Source organism: Crocodylus siamensis, chromosome 1 (assembly GCF_052110815.1).
Source record: "Crocodylus siamensis isolate JL-2025a chromosome 1, ASM5211081v1, whole genome shotgun sequence".
In the NCBI taxonomy this organism is placed as follows: Eukaryota; Metazoa; Chordata; order Crocodylia; family Crocodylidae; genus Crocodylus; species Crocodylus siamensis.
This window is the reverse complement of record NC_143395.1, coordinates 166,008,354-166,035,836: the sequence shown is the minus strand read 5'-3', so window position 1 is coordinate 166,035,836 and position 27,483 is coordinate 166,008,354. Positions and strand designations below refer to the sequence as shown.

Here is a 27,483-nt window from a genome sequence, read left to right as displayed (position 1 = left end):
TCTCGCCTGGTATCAGCAGTAAGCAGAGAGCCCTCCTGTTCATAATTTTGAAAGAAACAAGGCTTTTATCTGTGGAAATAGCTGCATGCCCTTCCTACCAGCTGTTTTCATTTCAGACCCTACAGCCACCATTAGTCCTCCCAGACCTCTGTGCTCTTCCATCTGCTCTGTCACTTCAGTGCACCAGATCTCAAGAGCATGTGTATTCGTTGTCTTGGCTCAAAGCTCCCAGCCATCCTGTCATTCCTTGCTGGAGATTATTTGTGTTACTTCCTAAACATAAGAACCCATAGGCCAATGGGACAAGCTTCCTAGGGGAACTGCAAACTCTCTTTCATTGGAGATTTTAAAGGAGAAAAGCTGGATTGGCAAACCCTACACATGGGCAAGGAGTGGGTTGGATTAAATGACACTTGAGATTCCTTCTAGCCCTTTGGCTCCCCACTTAAAAACATTAGTTCCCAGCTGAGATTGTAAAAGATCTGAGGGGCCCTCACCTTCCTGCTTGGGTACAGCTTGATCGGGAATAAGCCATTGCCACAGCAAAACACAAGGAGCTGCTGTGCTGCTGGAGTTGGCCCTGCCAGGGTCCAGAGCATTAAGGTGGGTCAAGCCTTTGGCAGTCTTTATAAGAGGAGGAGTTGTCACTTCAGTGTCCTGTGGTGAATCAGGAATAGGCGTGATGTATATATGAGGGGAGCAGATTGGTCAAGTGAAGGTTTTCACACAGACACTCTTCGGTGCTTGTGCTGTGAAAAACATCATGCTTCCTCTGTAACACTACTCCTTTTTTCATTGATCCTGTCTAAGGTGCATTTTTCCAGCATAAAGAGGATCTGGGTTGCCCCAAGCATTTGAGTATTTGATTCACACGCAGCATAAATTCCTTACAGCACAATTTAGGTAATTGGAGTTCATCCAAAACTGGTATGACTTTGTGCCTCTCTGACTCGATAACTGTGTGCATACTTAGCTTTAGAGCTAAGGAATGTAGAGTTAGGATTTTAACCCATGTGCTTTCCTCTATGTTTCTTGCCCCAGTTGATCTCTGTGTAACCGTATCCCTTTTGCACTTCTAATCCTATCAGGTGAGTTTCCGAGGAAGCATGCAGAAGTTGATCAGAATCCGAAATCCCTGGGGGGAAGTAGAGTGGACTGGAAAATGGAATGATAAGTGAGTTGAATGGGTTAGGGAATGTCTGCATTGCAATGGGGTGTGTATCCTAATGGCATGACTAAATTTGCATTGGCTAGATCCACCCTACTGCCTTCTTCCCCCTGAAGTTACAGTCGGACATGATATTCTCTTGTGTGGTGTCACTGTGTGCTGTTTAAAGGAATTGTTTTGCGATGATATTCTTGTACAGAGACTTTGCAGCATGCTGTGTCCTCTGTATAAGCCCTCTTAGAACACAGTCCTCTGAAGACCTGGATCTGAGGAAAAAGATCTAGTTCCTACAGCAAATGTGTTGTATTTTCAGTGGAAGCCATATATAAAAAGATAGACAATTCCTAATACTGGATCAAAGTACCTTTATTTGTTATTATAATAAAAGTATCAGCCTCTTCAGTGCTTCCTCTTCCAATTCATGGAAGCAGTCATTTTTCATTGGCATGGTGCCTAAGTTTGGGTGCCTGTGTTTTTGATTATCCAACTGAAGACATCCAGGAAAGGGTACGTTTTTCTCAGAGATCAGTCAGGGGCTTAAAGGTCTCTGAGGATCTGCCACCATTATAGCCTCTAAGGGGAGACAGGCTCATTTCAAGGCTTCCAGATCATAAGCCACCTGTGAACATTTCTATAGGAGTTCTTGTAATTTAGTTATACATTATTTAAATTGCTACAGGGCTTCACTGAGCTCTGAGCTCTCCTTATCTGGGCATCCTAGGTTGTTATAATCACACAGAGCTAGATGTGAGCTGGGTAATCCTGTCACAGGCACAACATGGGGGATGGACTTTAAGCTGCTGTTCTCTAGTTAAACCCAAGTTTGTCTTTCAGCTGCTCAAACTGGAATGGTGTTGATCCTGCAGTGAGAGAGAGACTGACTAGGAGGCATGAAGATGGGGAATTTTGGTAAGAAGTTGTAGGTGTTTGTTGGTTGAAGAAACATAACATTAAAAATTTAAGAAAAAACAAACTGTGACTTAGGTAAGGGTCCTCGTGACAGCATAGAAATGCACAGATGTCTGTGAACTTTGTTGCTTAAGCTTTTGTGATGTGGGGTCCAGGGATATGGGTCATCAGAAATGCAGGTGTCAGTGAAGCGACATCGTAATCTTGGGAGGAGTGACTTCAGTTGCTAAAACCCAGGGTCACCACAGTGATCAGATAGAGCATCTTGTTATGCTGGCCAGAAGTCATTGTGGCAGGTCATGGCTCTAGATGTTGAAAAGGCAATTAGGAAAAGGAGGTATCTGGAAATGTTTCCTGCTCTAAGCAAGGTTTGTTTCTCTTCCTAGGATGTCATTCAATGATTTCCTGCGACATTACTCCCGCCTTGAAATCTGTAACCTAACTCCAGACACGCTGACGACTGACACCTACAAAAAGTGGAGCCTGACCAAGCTGGATGGAAACTGGAGGCGTGGCTCTACTGCGGGGGGCTGCAGAAATTTCCCAAGTAAGAAACTTTCACATGCAGCTTCTGCAGCTAGAGAAAACAACCCCAGGCCTATGTTAGTCGACTTTTCTTAAGGACACACAAAATTCTGTAGAATCTGTTCAAATGGCGGCTGCTTACCCTTAGATCTAGCTTGCAGTGAATTGCCATTTATTCTTTCCAGTGAGGTAGCTGCCCTTGATTTAATCCAACACTTGTTTAAAACTGAAATCCTCCACATCCAGCGGTGCTTAGATTTTGCTTTCTTCGACAGCTTGTCTGTAGAGAGAGCCTTCATCTAAGCACAGGGCTGGCTACCAGGATCTTAGGCAGATTCTTATCCTGGTTCTAATATTTGCCCTTTTGTGTCCCCAGCTGCCCTCTAATTTTGGGTGCCTTCACTATTGGAGTACCCAACTTCAGATCCCGAGACCTGATTTCCAGAAGTGCACAAGTTCCATTGACTTCACAGAACATTTGCTTCAGTGGTGGAGCAGGGTGCTCTTCATTGCTGAGAAGTCAGGGTTGCTTGCTTAGGTACATAAATGTAGATAGTGTTGCCTTTTTCTCCACATCCATATCTAATAGGGAGCAGCTCAAGCCAGGATGATTGCTGAGAAACATCAGAATAGCTGGTTTTTAGAACATTTCAAGCAGCTTGTACAACAGTCTCTGTGTCGGCAGATACTTTCTGGACAAATCCACAATACCTGTTTAAACTGGAGGAAGAAGATGAGGATCCTGATGACCCTGAGAAGGGCTGCACCTTCTTGGTTGGCCTAATTCAGAAGCACCGCCGGAGGCAAAGGAAGATGGGAGAGGACATGCACACAATTGGCTTTGCAATCTATGAGGCAAGTGAAGCAATGCACACACGTGTGTAAATCCCTGGGAGGTGGGAGAGAGAAAAATTTCTCTGAACTTCTAAAAGGGGAGGGATCATCAATGAATGACTGTCTGCTTTCCTGCTGCATAGCATTCTAGGTATAAGTCACAAAAAAACATGTATGACAATGTCCAGGTAGCAGCTCCTATGCCTTCTATGCACCTCCTATGTGAGCTCAAGCCTTCCCCTGAAAACCATTGGTGCACAGGAACATGGAAGGGGCTAAGCAGTGAAAACTCAGATCCAGGCTAGGTGCCCCTCATCTCAACCCTCTCTAGGTGATCAGAATAGTGAACAAAGAACAAGAGCAACTCAGTAGGGAACATGAAAGTGGGTGTTGGGAATCGGTTCTAGCCTGAAAAATGTCAGCCCTGTGGCAAAGTAAACCTAGTTAGAATTTAGGACTCTGCCTAAAGCATCTGGCATTGATCTGCACATCAAAAGTAGTTCCCTTATTTGTTTCCTAATATGTGCTCACCAGTGCCTTGTTATCCCTTTAAACCTGATCTGGTTTAAACCTTAATTGGGAGGGAAAGAAGTCCTCCAGTCCCAGTCCCTCTCCCCCCACAGGTTTGCGATATAACACAAGATAAATTTCTGCCTCAGTGTCCCAGTCTAGAACATAGCGGGGTAGCACTCACTCCCCAGTAAAGCTAACAAACTTACAGCAATTTTAGATCCTCTGAAGAAATAGCTAAGAACAGGGGTGGTACTTATGAGTCAAACTTGCTGCTGCTTTTGAGTTTTGCAGTTTAAACTAAATACATCCCCTGAAAACCCAAACTGGAATCCATAGTGTTGGGGTGATTCTCCAGTCTAGTGCATACTGCAGTGTGGTTTAGAGATACAAAAACTGGCTGTAAACAGATCTGCTAGTTTCCTGTCAATAAACATAGGTATAACATGTGTTCCTTCTCCCTTCTTTCTGCAGGTGCCTTCACAGGTATGTTCAGAGACATAGCTGAATAGCATGGGGGGAATGAAACAACTGCCCGGATCCTCTTCCACAAACAGGACAGTATTGAAGTTGCTAAATCTAAAATAAGATCTTCCTGGTTAGAAGCAGTTTGTTTTGAATGTGGGTATTGGGGCATTTCTTACAATCAAAGCAACTGGCACCCGGACAAGGTCTACCCTATAGAGACTTTCCTTGTGACTGTTATTTTACTGCCACACTGCTTCTAGGCAAACTCCTGATTTCTTAAGTTTTCTTAGGGTCCAGCTGTAGCACTAAACAAATGCTTCTCATTTCTTGTTTCAGTAAATATTGTCTGTTTTTGGTTCCTCTGTCTGGTCTTTGTCAGTTGTATCTAGTTAATGCAAGCCTCAGCTCTGGTATGTAGTGTTCAGCTGCTGACTGGTTGAGAGCAATTGCAGTAGCATAGTGTACGGGTGATCAGACAACTCCTGAGAATTTGCTCTGTAGCTCCAAATGGGAAATGCAGTGTAACCTATATTGGGTGGAATAGTATAATGCACACACTTCATAGAAAGCAGTGATATCACATGGTAACTTGCAGTTATGTGGTACCTTTGGCCCTTTCACCTGCACCCAGTTTATGACTCAATTTCTTTAAAACTTATCCTGATATTCCCAACCAATGACACTTCCCAAAATCATAAAGACCTTAAGCCACGGTCAAGTGGTGTTCACACTCACCTTTAATAGGCTTAAGGTCCATTGTCTCATGTCCTAAAAGGGCCAGATATAGGAGATTTCCACCATTCTTTCTAATGGATGCTTCACTTGCTTCTAGCCCTAAAAGGCCCTGAGATAATAGACCTTAACACTGAATGTTTTTTTCTGTATAGGATACTTTAGATATATTTAAAATAGATTCAGAATCTATTTACTGGGCATGCCCCTGACTTCGCAGTTGGTACTGCCAGTCATTTAGTACTTGCTTTAGTACTAAATGACTGCACAGTACCCTCTGCTACTGCACAATCTTGGCAGCACTTGGGTTGTTTTTGACCCTACTGCGCAGTAGCAGCAGCATCACAGTTAGTGCCTGCTGACACTACGTCGCCATAGCTCTCTCTTGCTCGCTCTTTATTAGAGGCCTGTATAATTGGACCCCTAGCACTAAGGCAACCTGACTTTCCAGGTGGAGAGAAAAGAATTGAACTTGTGACACCTGGCTTTTCTGATGAAGAAATGTGAAGGATAACACCGATGACATATTCTTTAAAACTGTAAATATCTCCACAATATTTACTCACATTCTGCAGCACACTATGAGGCCTTTCAGGCATAGGATGGCACAGCATGCAGGCTCTGTTGACTTACTTGGGATGCCCATGAATGGGTTCAGCTTCCCTCATGCCTTTATAAGCAGCTCACTTATTCCCTTTCCATCAAAATTCTGTTGAACTGAGTTTTAACCAGTCCCAGAAAGGAACCAACCTCCTCTTCTGTTCTGTTTCTTTCTGAACCAACCTCCTCTTCTGTTCTGTTTGAAATTACACTTCATTTGTTTTGAAATCAGTTTTCAGGCCAGACAAACGTTCATCTGAACAAAAACTTCTTCTTAACAAATCGAGCAAGAGAAAGATCCAACACTTTTATCAACCTCCGAGAGGTACTGAATCGATTCAAGCTCCCTGCAGGGCAGTACATCGTCGTGCCGTCTACCTTTGAACCTGACAAGAATGGGGATTTCTGTCTCAGAGTCTTTTCTGAAAAGGCTGCAGATTCAGCGTACGTAGCCAATGCTCACTGTCTCTTGCTGACTTCCCTGTGTGACTGTCCTGAATGGTTCTGCTGATAAATCAGATGTCAAAGTGGATGACTTGGAGAATTGCTGATGGGAAGGGACATGATTAAAAACTGTTGCTGTGGGACAGCTTTGTAGTGGTCCCTTTGAAAGAAGGTTGTGATTTTTGTCCAATGGACAGACACATCTGCATTGAAAGAAACACCGCTGCAAATGGCATCCTTGGCTGTGTGCAGACGAAAGGAGGGGCATGTGTGCATGACACTGTAAGTGAGTTAAATGCTTTTGCACCACTTTAATGGTGTTGGGTGGCATAATGCACCTTAAATGATTGGAGTGCAGAAAACTAAACTTCCAGCCACGGAGCAAAGCGCCAGGCTCCGTGCAGCTCAGGGGCTCTGCAGGAACCCTGTGCAGGCAGCCTGGCAGCAGCTGAGGAAGGCAAGCTCCACCCTAGAAAAAAAAAAGCAGTGATCTTTCTTTTTTTTTCCTGGAGCCTGCCTGCCTGCCTGAGCTACGCAGGGGCTGCAGTGCCCCCCGGGACCACCCGAGCCAGGTGCCTGCAGGTGGGTGCTGCCTGGGGGTGGGGGTGGCAGCCCCACCTTCCCACAGCCCAGGAACCACTCTGCCCGCCGGCAGCTCGCCCTCCCTTCCCAGCCACCCGAGAGGTAGGTAAGCGCACGGGTGTGTGCACGACACGGGGATTTACTTGACCCTAAACTGAAGCAGTGTTTTTGAAAACCCACCACTTCAATTTAGGGCCCCTGTTTCATCTACACATGCCCCTTATTGCCAACTTTATCTGAGAGAACAGGAATCAAAGGGACTGCGTTACCTCCTGTTTTTTAGGCTTCTTGTCAGGATTGAGGCCCAGCTGGTGGACACTGCTCTTGTTTATCGACTACTGTAATAATACCTAGAAACCAAGCAAGATCATCCCTATCGTGCTAGGTCCTGTGCAGACACAGAAGTAAACAATTCCTGTCCCAAAGAACTTGCAGTTTAAACTGACAAGCCAGACACCAGCAAGGGGAAGAAGGTAGAGCCTGTGAAGTAGATGGGTCTGTGTGGTGATGACAAACATTATCTTAGTTCTGTGTTAGAGTCTGGGGGTTTTCTGAAGGATGGGCATAATTCAGAAGGAGTTGGGAAGGAGAGATAGGGGAGAGGTCAGAAGGACAAAGCAGGTGAGAAGAAAGGTGAGGTGGAGTTTGCACTAACATTTCTCCCTTATACTGGCAGAAAGACTTCATTTTTTTACAGCAATGAGGCATTTTTTTACCATCATTAAGCTCACCCAGAATCAAACAGTATCTGACTGGAACCAACAGGGCCTGGCTAATGCAAAACTCACTTTGTCTTCTTGTCTGGCAATAATGTATGTAGTAGTCAGTGGTGTGAAGACTGGACATTTTCCGCTTTAGTACTGAACTGAATCTAATCTCTGTCAACATCTTCATGACTTCTTTGCACAAGCGAGGAGAGCTTTAATTAAAATGCAATGGAAGGTGGTAGGTGATGGGCTATATCTATTCTGACAGCACAGGCATTAGTTATTGAGATGAGTACTAAGTGGCAAAGGGGCCTATAGTACTAAAAAAGAAAGTAAATAACTACAATGTTGGGTTCTTTGACTGATGGAAAATGTGAAGTCTTATAGCAGTAAGTGTTCCCTGTTGGCTCTAACACCAGCTCCAGTGCCAGTGCTCATGAACAGACCCCATTAGTCATGAGAGAGTTCATAGACATTAGGGCTGGAAAGGGCTTCGGGAGATCATCGAGTCCAGCCCCCCGCCCCAGGGGCAGGAAGTCAGCTGGAGTCACAGGATCCCAGCAAGATAAACGTCCAATTGACTCTTAAAGGAGTCCAGAGTAGGCGCTTGCACCACCTCTGGCGGCAGTCTGTTCCAGGCCTTGGGGGCTCAGACAGTAAAGAAATTCTTGCTTATGTCCAGCCTGATGACCTTGGGCCTTTGAAATCTTGCTAGATAATGTCCCAAGGCTGAATCATTTCCTTGATAAAAATTAGCATTTAATTCTACAGAGTAAAAACTACAGCATTTGAGGAACACAAGTCATAATTGTGATGATAAAGGGAAGGACTGAATATCTGTCACGGGGAGTAGATATGGTTTCAAAGCCTCTCATACTGCTGCCTTGTAAGCCAACCCACATTCTACTTGTGCACCTAAATGGTCACTTAATAAAAGAATTATGGGATGAAAATTTAGGGCATGCGCTATGCAGAGGGTCAGACTGGGTTATCACTATGGCCCCATAAGGCCTTAAAATGAATGTAGGACTCTATCATCTATTTCCCAAGGCTTATAAAGTGCTCAGAGTGTGAAAAGTACCAAGAACTAATATGTCGGGATAACTAAAATAAAAGTAATGTCACTGGCATGCTTTACATGCATAAACTTCTACAATTAACTGCCTTAAAAAAATGATATATATGTAATTATATATATTATCTATATGTGTGTGTGTGTGTGTGTGTGTGTATGTATAGATATTCTAATATTATAAAAGCTTTAAGCTTTAGCCTGTCTGTCCATAATGCTTTATTCATACTCTGATTGGTTGGCTGAAACAAGAAATCAGAGTGCTCCAAAAGCGTTCCAGATGGGAGGCAGCAGCGGCAGCACGGCAGAGCGCTGCCATGATTGTGGGGATGGAGCGGTTGCAGTGGCAGGGTGAGACCAGCGTTGGTCTCACCCCACCACCCCAGCCCTGCTCCCTGCAGGTGGTGACATGGGGTGCTGGCCGAGCGGGATGAAGGGGACAGTAGGGCAACCTCCCTTCCCCGTACTCCTGGGAGGCAGCAGCAGCACGGCATGGTGGGTGGCAGCACTCTGTCCCCCACTACCCTCCCCACCCCCATTCTTGATGGGCAATTGGCTTGTGTGTGTGTGTGTGTGTGTGTGTGTGTGTGTATTTCCATCACTCTTTATTTTTGTTCTTAGTTATTAACTTGATTTTCAATTCATACTTAATGGATTTTCATTTTATACTTAATGGACCTTATGGCATTTTCTAAAGTGGTATTATAGGAATTAAAATAGCCACTACTGGAGTGGGACTTCTGTTTTAACAGCAAACTCAGAATCGGTAAGTGTGTGCATTTGTTTTTAACATCAATCCCTTTATCTTTTTTTAGGGTGGTAGATGATGAAATCGAGGCCAATATTGAAGAGGTACTCTTTTTTAAATGGTTGTTAATTGAAATAAATTCTACTAGGGACAAATAGAATGATGAATATTTTAACCCTTTTTCCATCTGAATATGTATTTCTGGCTGCTGTTCCTGAAGCAGTACACAACATTCACAGGGCTGTTAGCCTATAAGCCGGCAAGCATTTGTATTCCATCTTAGGTAAAGGAACATAGATATGTAGAGCTGGAAGGGGGCTTCTGCACTCTAGGGTCCACTACATTTGTGGGCAACCATTTACACAAGGAGTCCCCAGCTTCACAGAGTTTGACTCTTGGATATACCAACAGGACCTCCACAGGGAAATCAGTGGAAACATCACAAGCAGGTTTGAAAATCGCCTTTGGCCGTTATGTGTAACAACAAAAGAACTCAGCCTGTTCAGATCCTGTTCACTGAAATTTATTCAAGCCAAGGATACACTTCGTTTTCAAAGGAGGAAAAATGTCCAGCACACCTACAGCCTAGGAAATGACCTGCTGGGTGGCACGGAAGTGGAAAGGGATCTTGGAGTCCTAGTGGACTCCAAGATGAACATGAGTCAGCAGTGTGACGAAACCATCAGAAAAGCCAATGGCACTTTATCGTGCATCAGCAGATGCATGACAAATAGGTCCAAGGAGGTGATACTTCCCCTCTATCGGGCGCTGGTCAGACCGCAGCTGGAGTACTGCGTGCAATTCTGGGCGCCGCACTTCAAGAAGGATGCGGATAACCTGGAGAGGGTCCAGAGAAGGGCCACTCGTATGGTTAAGGGCCTGCAGGCCAAGCCCTACGAGGAGAGATTAGAGAAACTGGACCTTTTCAGCCTCCGCAAGAGAAGGTTGAGAGGCGACCTGGTGGCTGCCTATAAGTTCGTCAGGGGGGCACAGAAGGGAATTGGTGAGTATTTATTCACCAAGGCCCCCCCGGGGGTTACAAGAAATAATGGCCACAAGCTAGAGGAGAGCAGATTTAGATTGGATATTAGGAGGAACTTCTTCACAGTTCGAGTGGCCAAGGTCTGGAACGGGCTCCCAAGGGAGGTGGTGCTCTCCCCTACCCTGGGGGTCTTCAAGCGAAGGCTAGATGTGTATCTAGCTGGGGTAATGTAGGCCCAGCACTCTCTCCTGCTTATGCAGGGGGTCGGACTCGATGATCTATTGAGGTCCCTTCCGACCCTAGCATCTATGAATCTATGAATCTATGAAAGTAATGCCAATCCCATTTTCTGGATCAAACCCTGCAGCCCCTGAGCCAGCCCCCTGCCATCAGTGAGAAAGGAGTGCAAGGTTGAAGTCTTGTGTGACTCAGGGTTATTAGAGGAAGCTGGTCCAACAGTTCAAGTACAGGTTTACTCCACTGGTGTGACTGAGACTTTTTCATTTCAATACTTGAGACTGAAACGTGTTATTTTTTTCCCTTAAAAGGGACCTGCCAAGTTAAAATTGGCTTTTGTTAAAGAACAAAACTGACTTTCAAACTCAAGATAAACACTTCATCAATCCTGTTTAAATAGACATGATACATTTTTAATCCTTTGCAGTGTTGTGTAAGTGTCTGAAAGTGATACTGCCTATAAACAACTCTTAAACTAGTCTATCCTCATATCCAGTCTGACCAAATATAGAAGAGTATGGCTAAAGCAAGGAGCTTTCCATTTTTAATGCCTGTGGTTGATTATACCACAAATGAGAAAAAGTGTTGATTTAAGTGATTATTAACCAGAGTCACCCCTTTAATACTGTGAATTTTGCTATTCATACCTCCTCTAGACTGACGTCAGGGAAGATGACATTGCAGCCAGTTTCAAAAAGCTTTTTGGACAACTGGCTGGAGAGGTGAGTATCGGTTTTTTGTTTATGTTGGTGTTTGGAGCTTGCTATGAGACAGTGACCCTCTGCCCCAAGAAGTAGTTTCACTCAGATGGTCTGGGCAACAGCTGCAAAACACAAGTACATCATTGTATTTGACAAACCCGGTTCAATTGTGCACTGAATTATCCCATGCAATGGATCTGCTACAGCCCCCGGGTAAAGAACTGAGTTCTTTAACTCAAACTATAGCAACTTTTAGCTCTGCAAGTCCTCAGTGTGCTGGTCAAACTGAGTGCTGTCCTGTCCTGGGTGCTCTTACACTCTCAGAAAGTGTAAAATATGCAAGTTCCATATGCATTTTTATGTACATAGACTGGCACATATCCCTGGCCTATGTATGATGGGCAAAAGCTAGACCAGTCTCCAGTGCAGTAAGTTAAGATCAACTTCTCCCTTTCCAGTTGCACTGGCGCCCAGAGAAAATGCTCCAGGGCTGCACACAGGGCTCCTATGAGCATAGTGAGCTCCAGAAAGGAAGAGTTCCCAGTGCTGTTCTCAGGTGCATTAACGTTGTTTGCTTTCTGGTTAAATGTCTGCCAACTGGACCTATGTTGTTTCTACCAAGTCAGGCTCCTTCTGCCAGGTTCAACATTTGGCAAGACTAAAACAGCAGTAAGATCAGAGCAAGAAAAGTGGGGCTGAGGCAGTCATTTGAAGAACAAGACTAAATGTGCTTAGGTCACAAGAGGTCAAAAGTGCATCTCAAGGCTTGTAGCCCACTGCACTATTGTGATTAAGGTGCACAGGTTTCTGCAGTCAGTGGCACGCAAGGAAATGATGTGGTTGGAAGCATGTCTGGCCAGGTTTGAAACCTAGGTGACCAGGTACCACTTACATTGGGGGTAGCTTTCAGCACAAGTCCAAAACAAGGCTCAGACTGTTGCTTCTGGGGCTGTAGTGAAACACCCAAAGGGCTTTGACACTATGCCTCATGCTGTGAATCTCACAAAGTGGGAGGAGATTTCACACATCAAACAGGCCCAGCAAACTCCCTAAGAAGAATGGCAGTTGTGCTCACAAACTGCTCTTAACTCATGAAATACTTCCTGGGGCTTTCCAAACCAAAAGGAATTCCGGCTGCACTTTCTAAACATTACAGAGCTTGTAGTTTCATGTGTACAAGTGCCATTCAGCCTGAATTAATGTACCAGACCTATCGAAGCCTCTCACTCACTCCTCTCGTATGTGGTGCCCACTCCCGGCCTGGCACATATTGAATATTTACTTAAAGTGGTGCTGTCCCCTCCCCTCCCCACAGGATGCTGAGATCTCTGCCTTTGAACTGTGCAACATCCTGAAAAAAATCATGGCTAAGCGTAAGTATCTTCTTCCCTCTCCTATTCAGTGGCCAGCAACAGGCTGTCTGGGCCCAAGGAAGGCAAAACACCTGCCAACCCAGCTCATAGACAGCTGGAAGATGCACCTGTAGATCCCAGTTCTCTGCTTCAGGGTAATCTCAAACTCACTGCTGTTGCTTGCTAGGACTCAGGGGACTTTAGAGGAATCTTTGCCTGAGTTCAGGAAGTTTCTACTTCTGGAGCTTCCTCAACAGCACACACCTACTTTGATGGTAGGGGTAGGTAGTAGGGCTGTGGGGCTGGACTCAATGATCTCCCGAGGTCCCTTCCAGCCCTGATGTCTATGAAAACTTCAGTCCCTGATTTGATTCAGCGGGGATTCAGCCTGATTTGGTGGCTGATTCTCCAAATCAAATCAGAGGACCCTTTAATCTCTCTGAATCGAATCAGAACCCTTTGAATCAATATAGAGAGATTCAGAAAGATTTGAACATAGACACAGCTTAAATGTTTTTTTCTACATTCCCCTAGATAGCAGAAGGCTCGTGAATGCTGCGATGCTGGGGTGCATGGAGTGTCCCGCAGAAACGCGGGAAGCTCCCCACGGTGCTTGGCAGCAGACCCGAAAGTAGACAAGAGGGACTTCCAGTGCACTTCTGGCTCTGCTGGAGAGTGTGCTGGGGGGCCCCCCCGTGTCCCCTCCCAGCTCAGCAACAGGTGCCTCCTGTGTCTAGGGGGCATCCGGGTCCCCACGTGGCTGATCACCGAGCCTGGTTGGCATGGGGAGGTTCCCCAGTGCGTTCCCTGGAAGACCCAGAAGTGGACCAGAAGTACTGCCGATCCACTTCTGGGTTCACCACCAAGCACATGGGGGGACTTCCCACGCTCCTGTGGGATGCTCCATCTGCCCCAGCATCGCAGCATTCATGAGCCGCGCTGGTACCTTGAGGTATGTGGAAAAAACATTTGAAGCTGTATCTATGGCTGAATTGCTGATTCTCTGAATCAGCATCAAATCTTCAGATTTGGATTCGGCCAAATCGAATCAGGGACAGCAATCCAAATCAACTAATCGAATCACCATCCCTGATTTGGGCCGAATCCAAATCAAATAGGGCCTGCTTCACACACCCTTAGTAGGTTGCTGTTGGCTGTCCTTGGCTGACAGGGATTGTTTGACAGACAGGCATGCTGTACTGGATAACTTGGTAATGGCCAAAGACATTGCTGTCTCTAGTAGTCTGAATCCAACATAGGCTGATCTCAAGGTGAAATCCTTGCATTATGTGATCCCATTTGCTCAAAGCAGTTATCCAAAGCTCTGCTTTCTTCTGAACAGGATTCAGGTGTCCAAGCAGCTGTGCAGTAACCCTGTTCATGAGCAAATGATGGTGATCAGGGTTGGTGGCTAAAGGACATGTGCTGCTGTTGGAGGTTCCTCAGGAGATAAGCAAGGTCACAGCCTTGCAACACAAAAGCCTACACAAAAGGGGGCAAAATCCACTTGTCTTTCTTCTTATAGCCATTGGGGGGGGGGGGGGACTGGGGGTCACAGTAGTATCCTGTTCAAGGTGCGTCCATGTTGCTGACAGTAACAGATACTGGTTGAGGTGATTAATTGTTCTCCTTAAGATTCAGCCCTGTAAGGAAAAGGAATCTATTGCCTACAAGGTTAACCAGCATTCACGCAAGGCTTGTTAGGAGAAGGGGAAGATTGACTCAAAACCCCCTATGAATGTCCTGCTTCTTAGGGGAGAGGCAGTGAATGACACAATCAACCCTCTATTGTAAGCTTCCAGACTGACAGCAGAATTCAGCAACAGCGGAGCAACAAGGGAAGCCCCAGACAGTTGGCTGATGGCTGCATGTCTTTAACAAGGTCACTCAGACCATATTACAGGTTTCTTATCCCCTTCAGATAACGATCAAGTTTTGGGACAGGCTATCCCATGGATTGTTTTAGACTAAAAGACATCAGTCAGACAGATAGGATTTCCATGCTGCTTTCCGCCTCCAGGCTGATATTGACCGTCTTCTGTCAGTTACTGATCTCAGCCTCCTTCCCCATCAGTATCCTGAGCAATGCCCTTGGATTAATAGTTTCTTGTTGGCAGAGGATAGGACAAGGCCCAGAGAGGCTGGATTGGGATCTGCCCCTGCTCCTGCAGCTCACATACAACCCATGCTTTGAGTGGAGTGTCTGTTTGGTAAAGAGCGACTGGCTTCAGTCCTTGGGGCTTGTTGTCAGGGACCTCCTCCTCCATTCTTGTTCAACTTTCCTGTGATATTCATACTACTTGACCCACCTGTGCCTCCTTCTGCCTGCCCCTTGGCTTCTGCTTTAGGTACATGCTGTTCCCTAGACTGTTATGGTGGGACCCACCAGCAGAAGGCTCTTGAGAGTACCAGCCTTGGGAGATGAGGTTTCTCTCAGGCAGTTGGGAGATGGAGCCAGGATTCCTGATCCTGGCTATCCTTCCAACAGCCGTAGACTCTCCCACCCATCATGGTGCTCTTTAGTGGCTTCACTTGTCCCCGAAAAACTAACCAGTCCCAGTGCCTTCTTGCTAGAACTAAACTGGAAAGCACCCATTCCTTGGTCTAATCCCAAAGGAAGATTTCAGGTGTAGAAAAGGAGTTACCAGTTCTGAGGTTGTGGGCGTAGTACAGAAAATCCTATAGAACTGAGCTTTTCTTGCATGCATCGTCTTTGCTTTCTACATAACAGCAAGAATGAAGAAACCGCATTAACTGCGCTGGGCTCCTAAATAACATGTGTGTCCTGACAATTTGGAAATATCCAATGCCTTGCCTCATATATGCTGCTGCTTTGTCAGGTTGCAATGGCTTCTACTGAAGAAGACAGGGAGGCCCTCTAAAGAATTGATTTAAATTCCTCTATCCCAATTCCAGCATTTAACAAGTAAATTTGCCATTTTCTTTCTTTCTGTACAGAAAAAGACATTAAATCAGATGGCTTCAGCATTGAGACATGTAAAATAATGGTGGATCTGTTGGATGTATCCTTCAGTGTTGTTGGCTTGACTTCATTCCCCTGTTCATACTGTATTTTTTTATTGCTTAGTGCTACATGTGTAGTGCTAACCTCCATTCATCCAGTCATTCTTTAGAGCTTCTCCTGCACAAATGTGAACACTTCCTTTTTGTTCAAGCTTGTAGGGGGATGTGTATTTTTAAAGCAGAAGACCCTACCTCAGATCCCTCCTAGAAGCTGCATGTGGGGCTTAGCTGATGGCAGTGATGTTGCATATGCATCACAGAAAAGACCAGCTTCATAATGTGGTATCAGTGACATTAGCTAGTGTTACAGGCCTAAGCATGTGTGTCAAAGAGGAAGGTGATGAGTGCCCTCAATCCTAAGGTACAGAGAGACTGCCCATGCCAGGTTTGGTCAGAGCAGGGAGCAATCACAAGAATTTAACAACCAAACACAGTGGGGGACAGAGACCCCCAAAGCCCTCTCCAGGTAGCATTGTCTTTGAGCTTCTGCTCCAAGGGAAAGAAACAGAGAAGAGGAGAATCAGTGCAGTGTGTGAAGAACTCTCCAGTAAGAGTTGTGTTCTGCTCCATGGAGGTGGTGGTGAGGTGAAACCATATTGATTTGAATCCAAGACAAGGTTTTTTTCTGCCATTAAACACTGGGGGGGTGGGGTAGGAGCAGAAGCCTCTCATCTTAGACTTGAGTACAAGTCTATCTAAGTTGAGGGGATGGGAGAAGCAGCAACTGCAGCTCTGGCTCCAACTCTAGCCCCAGGGTCAGAGCCAGTGTTGCTGCCTCCCACCGTCTGCCCCCCAGCTTATGCTCCCCTCCTTTGCTCCCCACTACCACTCCACCTACCATCTCTGCCCCCCCCATCTACCATTGCTGTTACCTCCGTGTCACAGGCCAAGCTCTGGCTGGGCCCCACTCTGGCCAGGGACAGAGAGCACCGAACATGTGCTGCCTCCAACCCCAGCTTGGCCATGCAGCAGTGGTAGTGGCAGCAGCTCTGGGCCAGGGCCAGGGCAGGAGCCAGGGCCACAGCTGCCACTGCCACAGGGCCAGTTATCTTAAATTTGAAGTTGTCTTGGATTCAGGTAAATGTGGTATTTTTTCTATTGGACCATACAGGCTTAAGAATAATGTGTTTAGAAAAACAAAATCCTAAGCACCAGGAAATGCTCCCATGACTTGTAAAATGTGGCAGGTGCCATGAGTCCTGCCTCTCACACAGGAAAGAGAAGGACAGGGAGTTTCTTGGGCTAGGTGCTGCTAAAGGGCTAAAAACTCAATAAGCAGCAGGCCTTGCCTAAGCTCTTGTCTCAATTCAGAGTCCAAACATGCTTTGACTTTGATTGCCCTTAATAGCTGTAGGTATTGATGACCTATGCACAATGCCTCATCTCTGTGAATGTGCTGAATGGTCAGATGAACTCAGGGAAGAATCAGAGAAGCTTGGAGGGAAGTACTCAGAGTCAAACTCTAAATCAATATGGTATTGATAAGACTTGTCAGACTCTTATGCCCTCTTGCTGATTTAGAAACAAATACAGCATGTAAGTTTTGGAGGAACGGTTCTCTCTCTTCTTCAGGGTGAGCCTGAATGAGCCACGCATTTCAGATATGATGTATGACCCTTTCTGACTCTGACATGAGAAAATTATTGCCTGTACAAAATCAAACCTAATGTTGGGGAGAAAAAACATCTCTTCCCTATCATCCAAAGAGTTTGCCTTAACCCACACAGTCTGATGGAAGTGGAAAGCTGGGACTGAAAGAATTCCATACCCTCTGGACAAAGATTCAGAAATATCAGGTAAGATATGGACCTCCTTCTGAGCAAACAGCGGTGTGCAATACAGGTGGATATATATTGATCTAGTGGTGCTCAACCTACTGCCCCTGGGCTAGATCCAGCCCACAGAGCCATATCATTCAGTCCATGAGGTGCCCCATGGTTTAAAACATTTTGTGGTAAGGAAGTGGTGGCAACACCAACTGCTCACAGTCGCAACAATTAACACTGACATTGCTCCCCACTGCCAAATTTTGAGACCCGTGTGGAGCCTGGTGGTTGGAATACACACACAGCCCTGCGTGCTGGGTCATGCTGGCGTACGGTTGCTTTACAGCCAGATCTGGCACATGGGATCAGGCAGGTGTGTTAGATCTCACCTGTAAACTGACCCTAAACCTCAACTCTGTGCAGGACTCATCCTGCAGACCAGCCCCACACTACTCATTCAGCCTGTGGAGCCTCGAAAGATTGAGCACCGCTGTATCAATCTGTTCCACATAATACAAGGCTGTTAAGTCTGCAGAGGCACTGAATACAGTGTTAGATGATTGGGTCAATAAATCTACACTGGTTAGATAAAGGAGGAGGTGGAACTAACATTAGGTAGTATGTGCTTTTTGGCCCAGTTGTATGAGATGCTGAGGTCCGTTTCCTTTCTCTCAAGCCAGTGTGAGTTGGAGGCTCTCAGCTCCTTGCAAGAGGCACACTTGATAGATAGGGCCCAAGAAATGGGCATGAAATGAGGCACCGAAGTAAGAAAACAGTGCACATTTTAAACCCAGGGCTGCTTCGATCCAGTCCATGTACTTCCTGGGAAGCCCTGCCCCTAACCACCCATCAGCTTTACCAGGCAGTGGTAACAAAAACAGTGCAGCAGAACAGCCACGTGGAAGTAAGAGGTGAACCAACAACACGGAAGGTACTTGTTACTTCACCTTCTACACCTGAGAATGGCACTGACCACAAGTGATGGCACACCCTGCAGAGGGAAGGTGTCAGGTCTCCCAGCAACAGGGACCCGTGGTCTGGTTCATTTTGTGTGACCGATGTAGAACAGTCTTCGGCAGCAGAGGATCTGCCCTCCAGGTCTGCACCCTTAGGACAATCAGCTACGCCTTAACATTTTGCAGGGAAGGCCAAGAGTAGGAGCTTCCTTAGCTCATTGCATCAGCATCGCCACCTTCTTCCCTCCCTCTGGTACTCCCCTGCCTCCATCCTTAACCTTCACACTCTCTTAAATTCACCACTAGGAAGAGCACTGGGCTGCACAGCACGTGCTCTCTCAGTGATGCTAAACTTCTGCATTAGCTTTGACGTGGGATTGCCGTGCTTCCAGAGATTCCCCCACAGCCGTCCCCTCCTGCATGCAGCACTGAAGGAAGATCTAAGAATTCATCTGCCACTGCTCCAAGGACTAAACCCCAAATCCCTTTGAGGGACTCGTATCTTCCATGGCCATCTCACTCCTCAGCAAAACACACAAACTGCCTTTCAGAAGCCTTTATCTGACTTTCAGCAAAATGGAGAAAAAAATATACTCTGAATGATTGATAAGTTCTAACAGCAAGCCTTGTGTTTTACAGAAAATTTACAGGGAAATTGATGTTGATCGTTCTGGTACCATGAACTCCTACGAGATGCGGCGAGCATTAGAAACAGCAGGTAGTTTTATGCTTCTGGTTGTACTGCCCCCACACTTGCCTGTCTGTATTAAGGATTATGCCATTTCAAGTCTCAGGCTTCAGAGGTCCCTTCCAGCCCTGTTCTTTTAAATGCTTTGTGAATCTCAAGAGTCAGAATAAGAGGCTTAGCTACACCTCAGAGGACCTCACAAGGCTACACAATGACCTGGGCTTCACACCAGTCCCAAGAACCTCTTTTTACACTTACTCATCCCCACAGGCTTGACAACGTAGTGTTGGCAAGGCTGCTATTACCGTCTGGCTGCTTTGGTGGAGAGCCTACTTCCCTTTTAATAATGCTGTGGCACCAAGGGGTAGTGCTTCTATGTGCCTCAAACTGTCTTTTAGAAGAGAAGGAAGTCCAGCCTCGCAGCAGGAGCAATGTTTCCTCTAATAACCAGTTTTCCTCCTGACCTGCCCTGAGAAAGCTGCTGCTGTCTTCAAGAACATGAGTCAGAATGGGTTCTGCTAACCTTCCTGATCCCAGAGGATTGGCCCAGCCAATGGCAAGCCAAAATCCTGGGAGACTCAGAAATACCAATGGATAAACTGAAAGGGGGAAAAAAAATGACTTAATCACAATCAACCAGCTTCAAAACTTAAACTGCTGACTGCAAAATTTCACCTCCTCTATGTGGTCAAGAATCGCTGCATTTTCAGAGGTGCTCTTGTTTTGACTTTTAACATTTTTTTATGCCCCATTAGCTAAAGCTCCAATCGCCAACCCCAGCCCCCACCCCTCCCATTGCATTATCAGAAATGCAGCGCTATGAATGTTTCTGCCTTGTATTTTGCCCACCAGGCTTCAAGCTGAATTGCCAGTTGCATCAAGTCATCGTGGCCCGTTTTGCAGATGAGCAGCTCATCATTGACTTTGACAATTTTGTCAGGTGCTTGATTCGGCTGGAAACTTTGTTCAGTGAGTATGCGCTTAGTGACTCTGCATTTCACAAGTTCCACACAGATAAGAATGCAAAATTATTTTGGCTTCATAGTAGAACAATTTAAAAGCAGCTGATGGTCTGAGCCTACAATCTGATCTGCATGGCAAGACCACCTCCCCCCATATCTTCCTCATGGCCCTGCAGGATTGGGGCCCAGTGGGTTTGGTTCTTTCTTCCAACACATGCAGCCAAGCACTAACTGAGCAAGAACAACAGCTTTAACAAGGAACACTTGTTGTTACTGTGAAAATGTCTTTGTAGTGGACACAAAGCAGAGCATTAAGGAATTTTAAAATAATTTAATGTTTTGGCTTTTGTTATTTGTTTTCTTTCTTGGTTTCATTTAGCTTAGACCAGTCAGCAAGTTTCTCGGGCATTAGCACAAAGCTTCAAGAGTTTGGCCACAAATCGCAGAATAATTTGAGAATGTTTGTTTTGGGGGGCAGGAAGGTGCTTTGCTTTGTTACTTTGGAAGAAGTCATTTTCATAAACCCTGAAGCAGTTGGGGGGAATTTTGCTGCTATACCTTTAAGACAAAGAGATACATCAACTTCAGCAACTTTCTTGCCATTCATCTCTTTATTTATCCCTTTCTGTGACAGAAATATTTACAAAACTGGATGCTGCAAAAACAGGGACAGTGGAGTTGAACCTCAACACTGTAAGTTAATACATTCAACGGTAGGGATCATTGCTTGCTACAAGAGCCACATTGTCTTTGGTAGTGCTGGATTACTATATTCTGGCTGCATGCTTGGCTTGCTGTCTAGCATGACTGATCCACCGGGGGGGACACTGAGGTCTAGGCCCAAGACAGATTTAGGTACCTTGTATGCATGAAATTGTGGACACTTCTAAAAAAAAAAAAAGATAAAGTTCAGTCTTAGCTACTTACATTGTCTCCTATCACATCCCATTGGCCTCTTCCACTTCAAATAACCTATGCTGCTGGGATAAATTCTGATTGCACCCCCCTTTCCTTTTCCCTTTATGCCGTCTCAGCTCATATCCTCTATTATTTCTGCCTTTCAAAGGGGGTTCAGATAAAGTAAAACCAGGGCTACTTTACTGCTTATCCACAAAGGATCTGCTTGATAATTACACCTCTATTTAATTTGTTTTAATTTTTCTGAGTGTCCCCAAGTTGACAGCACCTCCATGTAGGAGATGAGCTGCTGTTACTCCCATTACTTTGAATGATGTTTTGAGTACAGTTGGCTCTTTCTGCTGACAACCTGGTCAAGTGACCGAACAAGAACACCTGAAGTTGTTTCTACCATAAATGCCTCTTTTCACTTCAGACCTTTTAGTGTTACATGAACATTTCATGCACTTGATTATCTCAGGAAGCACCTGACAGATCATCTTCACTTGTGACTTAAGACACAGCATCCCACAAAGTACTCTTCTGTAAGAGCATTTAGGTCAGGGAAGTGGACACCAGACACATTTATTTTGTTCTGTAGTAAAGTGAGAGGATACACATATATTATATTACACTAGCATAAGTGACTCCATCCTAGGGGAAAGTTACCCCTCACACTGGGTACATCTACACATGCACTTGGATGTAGAGTTGACCAGTTAGCTCCACAGTAAAGTGTCCCTATTAGGGCACAGTAAATTAACCAACTCTGCTGTAGGACAGTACTGCCCAACAAGTATTATCCTACAATGGAGTAGTTATTACATGCACTGCAACACACATGTAGGTGGCAACTGGGGTTGGCTGGGGCACAAGAGTACTTCAGTGCAGGGTTGCCTGCCAGCTAGCCATTCCTGCACTGTAGTACCCTCATGCCCTAACCAGCCCTGCGCAGCACTTTGAGCCAGGGCAGAGTAGCAGAGGCTGGCAGGCAGATACCATGAGCCCCCTGCCAGCTAGGGCTGCTCTGTCTAGGCTCAACGTGCTGCAGTCCCAAGCACACATGTAAATGTGGTGCCCAGAAGCAATAAACTCCAGCGAACTGCTAGAATTTATTCAAGTGCATTAATAGCACATGTAGATGCACACATTGAGGAACAAATACATACCAGAATCCTGGGTGCATGTCTGCTCTTCTAGTCCAGAGATCAGCAACCTGTGGCCCAACCCCCATAGCTTCCCTACTCTGAGCTAAGTCATACTGGCCCCTGCCTTTCTCCCCCTCTGGATAATGTTGTGGACTTCTGCCCACGTCAGTTTTATCAGGATTGTGGTGCTGTTTATCTAACATAAACCAGCTGCCCTGCCACCCAGTGGACAGACCTGTTATAGCACCCACTGTAGGCTTACGGCTTAGGAAAGCTGGAGGTGTGCCTACTCCACTTTATGAAACATGCCTATAACTTATTGAAATCTTGGGGCGATTATTCCATAGTGATTGTATAATATTTCTCCAATTTTTTCTCCCTTACGCTAAAGTGTGTGTGTGTGTGTGTGTGTGTGTGTGTGTGTGTGTGTGTGTGTGTGTAGACTTCATCCTGGGAATTCAACTCTCAGCACATATGCCTACTAAAATTGCATTAGAGGCCTTGCTATTGTATACATTAATGTATCTCTTCTTTTGCCTTCCCCAGTGGCTGTGTTTTACTATCATTTGAAGCAGAGCCTATGATCAGCTGAAAACTTCTTATGAAAAATCTGGACCATGAAAAATGTGTGCAATATGCAAGGGGGAAACAAAATACACTGTATGCCAACATTGATAGATGCCTTATATTTATGAATGGCACTGATCTACACCAATGTGGAGGTGGCCACAGAAAGCGTATTATAGCATCAGAACGCCAAAGCTCCAGTGCAACTGCTTGCTGTCTCATTATGTGGACTGGGTGATTTTTTTTATTTTCTTTTTTACTATCTTTTATAACCTGTGAAAGCTTTAATTTTTATATATATATTCTTCAGTTGTATTTAACGAGCTAGCTTGTTTAATTAGGAAGTTATTTAAAAGTGCAAGTAACCATGACTCTCGTCTGAAGAAAAGCTAGGAACAAAGCTTGTAATTCCTTGTCATTTGAGGGAAGAGGGGGCAATGGCATCTTACTCAAAATTGCAAACCAAGTGGCAAGGCTGATGAAAGGAGGCAGCATGGAGGTTATTTAAAAAAAAAAACAACCCAAACAAACAAAAACTTTTAGAAGTGCTGTGCCTTTCCCCCCCACCCCCACAAGCTAGAGCACAATGGACAAGGTTTCCTTTTAAATCCAGAGTGTAACAAACAGATGCTATATTGTACTGCATTCTCTTAACCCCATTCAGTGAGATTTGATGTTTCAGACACATGATCTACAACATTTTCTGAGTTCAGGCAAAGAATCGAAGCAGTTTGACCAGCAGAAAAGCTATACACCAAAGAGAGAACAGGATCCAACTCTGACACTCAATCAGCATGCAAAAAGACTGTCACCAATATCTGGGTCTACAACCAAAACTCCAGGGAGAACACCGCCGGTGCCAGGCACAGGAAGGGAAGCAACTGCCAGTTCTCAACTATCAAATCAAAAAGGAAGATTTGTTTACATCCATTATGTAGTACAACCCCCCCCCCCCCCCACAAAAAACTTATTTCCAATGTTGCCTTCAACTCTTCCCAATTACTTTTTATATTTAAATAAAGACAGTTACGCTGGTCCCAGCAAGGTGCTGTTTTGTAGAGGGTATTCACATGTATAAAGCGTCAGTTGTCAACAAAAGGACACAGTCCTTGCAAAAAAAAGTATACAGACAAGTTCTGGTTGATAGCAACACTTTCAGTACAGTACAGGATGGCATGCATGTGGTAGGTAATTAGTAGTTGCATGGTTATTTTCCTGCAGAAAGGAATTGTGCCAGGCACAGAGGAGACCTCTGAGTAATAGCACGCTGTGCACAGACGGCACAAAAACACCAGGGGCTAAACCATGCCCACACCTCCAGTTGAGAGCACAGACATTATGAATATCAAAGAGACTGCAGTTAGAGGTCTCACTACTTACTGCCTTGTGAACTTAATGAGGACTTATGTCTTCTTCTTACTGCTCCAATGTGCAGACATTTGTCTTTTCAGTTGGCCACGTACACCCATTCTTATGTAGTGAAGTCTAACAGCGTTTCACCGGGCCCTGGAGTCATTGAGCCTGGTGTTCGGAGAAATACAAGCAGGATTTTCCTGCTGCTTTCCTTCTCATTTAGAATATAGAAGGACATCATCATCTGCTCACCTGCTTAAGCAACTATGACAATTATTCCAACCACTGACATCGTTGTTGCACCCCAGCACAAACCCAGGTTGGACTCTTGCCACAGTCCTAGAATTGGGAAGTCCTTTTGCTCATGGCCATTCTCCTGAACTATTCAGTTCCACTTGTTCATGTCCACCTGATAAACTCTTTCAATTTACTAGGTCCAGGGAGATTAGACTATAATAAAACCATCTGCAGAACAATTCCCAAACCCCTGCTATAGCAGAAAGAACTTCCTTAGGAAAATGTGAACCTAAGGAGGATGCAGTGGTATCAGAGATCTCTGCCACACTTTTTCTTTATACTCTGCCTACAGACTATGTAACCATCTCAGGTTCTTTTCCAAGGCAAGTTTTGATCATTAGCATTCAATATGTAAATCTTAAAAACAAAACATAACCATTACATCTCCAAAAGATTATTCTATTGAAAGAAGTTGGTTAAAAAGGTAGAATATTCTTGTATGGGTGCGTAACCTTATTGGAGTTGAGCAGAGTAATCACCTATAACCCCTACTCCTAGGGTAACAGCTGACAATTTGTGTGTTAGAATCAATTTCTTTTTTTTTTTCAGATGAAAGTCAAAGGTCAAAATCTTCTTTGAACTGGGGTACTCTATTGATACACCTGCATATTGGCTTGAGAGGTCTCAAGGCTCACATCTTATGTCAAAGACAGAGAGACACTAAATGCCTAAGGAGACAAAAAAACTTTAATTATCACAATTAACAAAAAATAAAAACAGGTAGGATTATAACAAAGCTTGAGTTGTAAAGTCTACAGAAATTTTCTACACAATTTTCAAAAGTTACAAAAGACAATAAAAGACAATAAATACAGAATTTGTGTAAAAACAAGACTCTCTAAAACTACATTACCTCTAATATAGCACATTGTTCTGAATACACAGAATTCCTAAGATGCTACTGCATTTTAATGTTATTGCTCAACAGATTGGTCAAAAGTTCCTTACTGGTAGATGCACTATTTTATCAACTGCATAACTTCATCTCAGCGACTTCAACAAAACATTCTGCTTGACAGCAGCGTGCTTTTGGATACTACGCAGGTATTTCAGATAATTTCTGCCACCAGGACAAAAGTCAGCTGTGGTGAACATGAATTCAATTCCCCCAGTGGCAAAGTGAAATATTTGTTGCATTTCATTCAGGAAAAAAAAAAAAATAGAATGGGAATGCTATTCTTGTGTGCACATGCACCATTTGGGAAAGCTGAGAGGGACTTGAATGTCTGGTGCACTTAGCTCATTTGTAGCACAACCCCATTTTCTTGCAAGCAGCACTTCGCTTAGAATGCCCTCCTCCATTTGTGAGTGCATCAATCCTTCATTTGTTTTCAAAGCATATTCTTCATTGCTTTCAAGCTGCACTGCTGTAGAATAAGTCTCATGAAACTGGAACTAACCAAAAAAATGACTAATTTCTTGTATAGAAGTGATAAGTCACCCACAATTAGTACTTCACGAGTCAGGATTCTGTACAGTTTCATGCCAAACTTCTTTGCCTTGGTTTAATCCTTGGGTACAGCTGGGGGTGGAAAAAAAAAAAGGAAAATTAAACCTGAGGTGTTTTACAAAGTACAAGTCTAGCTTAGATTTAAAAATGGAAGTGCAGATAAGCACATCACATATACCAAAAACAGCGCCAACAAGAGTGAATTTAGCAGTTGCAAATAATCACTATCATATTTAAAGTAACCATAAAAATAAGAGAGATCAACTATGGCACACAACAGCACATAAATATGAATAATCAATCAAAAAGCAAACACTGAAAAGCAGACTATACTAAATTAATTCAGCCATTCAGCTCCATACAACAGACTGTAATACAATAGGTTACACATAGCAAAGACAACCTGGAATTCAGGTTAGACACTCTTTAGTGTGCAGTAAGCTTCAGGATGCATTTCTACATTACTTTAAACTCTGACCTTTAAAAACAAAGTCTTCTATTCAGTTTCATATTTCTCGATGCCTATTATACCTTTGACTGACAACAGTTAATCTGAAAATCCAGTATAAATTATACACCTGCCACAGACAGAAACTAGTAGAGACCAGTGATTCTCAACCTTGTTAGACTCAAGGCAGCCCTGGAAAATGCCAGCTCTTAGCTTTCACTCAGGTTTTGACTATGTCAAAAACCCGCTATGCCCTTTCAGAGTTCTTCGCAATAGAAGAACTGCTCTGTTATTTTTCCAATCTGGATTCCTGTTTGAAATCCCTGGGTTTGTCTTGTGAATGTGTAGGTATCTGCACACCTAGAGTGCTAATATTGCACAGAACCCTGCAGCATCTTTAAAAGGATCTTCCTGTACCCCAGGGTGTTAAAGTGCTTTGGCTGAGAATTGCTGATCTAGACAATATAGAAAATATTATTGCTATCTGTAGCGATTTGGGACAGAGTCCTTATAAACCAGCTCTGAGAGAGCATGGCATTTTCAGTTAGTGGACACTGGCTGACAAGTTAATAAAAGAGCCACTTAACTGCCTGGCCTTGGAACAGCTTAAACGAATTTTAGGGTTTGTCCAACTGGGAGATTCGGCATGGAATATGCTAAAGTGCAAATTAAAAAAAATACCCAAAGTGAAAGACTCCTGTTAACTCCCTGTGCAGAAGCACTTACTCTAAACTAAGGGTGTGAACACACAGCACATTTAACTCCAGAGGGTTCTTAACTTAACCCAGGGAAAGTGAGTGAACATGCCTCTCTCAGTACTTACTCTGGGAGAAAAGCTGATCTCATGTGTGAAGGTACTTCCGACGAGGTCAGAACTAAATGTACTTGTTGGTGTGCATTACCACTGCCAGTTTCACTTCTGGGTTGCCACTGGCTCAGTGCAAACTGGTTCCCCCACCACTCAGAACCCATGCTCTATAATAGCACCCACTTCAGGCAGCCAGCTTAGGAGAACTGGGCACGTGTCCATGCCTTACTGTAGAATTAAATCCACTGGGGTTAACAGTTCTGGTATAGCATACCTTGTGAGCAGTCTGGAAATACCTTTGTGTGGTTTAGTATAAGCTGAGAGTGATCACAAGCTGGCATGAACTACACCTTCAAATGCACATACTATTTCACAGTAACATCCCTGGTTAGAAGAGCCTTCCTTGCCATTTATATTTGCTATATATACAAATAAATGTGTCAGCATTTTGACTAGAGAAAGTGCTTGCACAATCAGGAGCATAAACTGTAGTGAGTCTATTGTAAGGCTTTTCAAAGTCAGCTGAACTTTTCATCATCAGCTGAGAT

General features: G+C 44.6%; 2 protein-coding genes across 3 annotated transcripts in view; one reads left to right on the top strand and one right to left on the bottom strand.

Moving 5' to 3' along the window:
* The window catches only part of CAPN2 (calpain 2), a 50,586-nt gene extending 26,971 nt beyond the window's left edge, over positions 1-23,615 (top strand). The window contains exons 7-21 of the mRNA XM_090048136.1: positions 1,089-1,174; positions 2,003-2,077; positions 2,464-2,624; positions 3,288-3,457; positions 4,421-4,432; positions 5,979-6,190; positions 9,367-9,403; positions 11,175-11,240; positions 12,535-12,592; positions 15,530-15,594; positions 17,323-17,391; positions 18,957-19,035; positions 19,858-19,974; positions 20,602-20,660; positions 22,559-23,615. Of these exons, the coding sequence (XP_089904262.1) occupies positions 1,089-1,174; positions 2,003-2,077; positions 2,464-2,624; positions 3,288-3,457; positions 4,421-4,432; positions 5,979-6,190; positions 9,367-9,403; positions 11,175-11,240; positions 12,535-12,592; positions 15,530-15,594; positions 17,323-17,391; positions 18,957-19,035; positions 19,858-19,974; positions 20,602-20,660; positions 22,559-22,582 (1,290 nt within the window). The 3' untranslated portion in view covers positions 22,583-23,615. The remainder of the gene's footprint in view (positions 1-1,088; positions 1,175-2,002; positions 2,078-2,463; positions 2,625-3,287; positions 3,458-4,420; positions 4,433-5,978; positions 6,191-9,366; positions 9,404-11,174; positions 11,241-12,534; positions 12,593-15,529; positions 15,595-17,322; positions 17,392-18,956; positions 19,036-19,857; positions 19,975-20,601; positions 20,661-22,558) is intronic.
* A 1,283-nt stretch (positions 23,616-24,898) lies between these two features.
* TP53BP2 (tumor protein p53 binding protein 2) overlaps positions 24,899-27,483 on the bottom strand; it is a 65,249-nt gene continuing 62,664 nt past the window's right edge. For both annotated transcript variants that reach the window (XM_090048113.1, XM_090048123.1), the window contains exon 18: positions 24,899-25,751. In XM_090048113.1, coding sequence (XP_089904239.1) covers positions 25,710-25,751 — 42 coding nt within the window. In that variant the 3' untranslated portion in view covers positions 24,899-25,709. The remainder of the gene's footprint in view (positions 25,752-27,483) is intronic.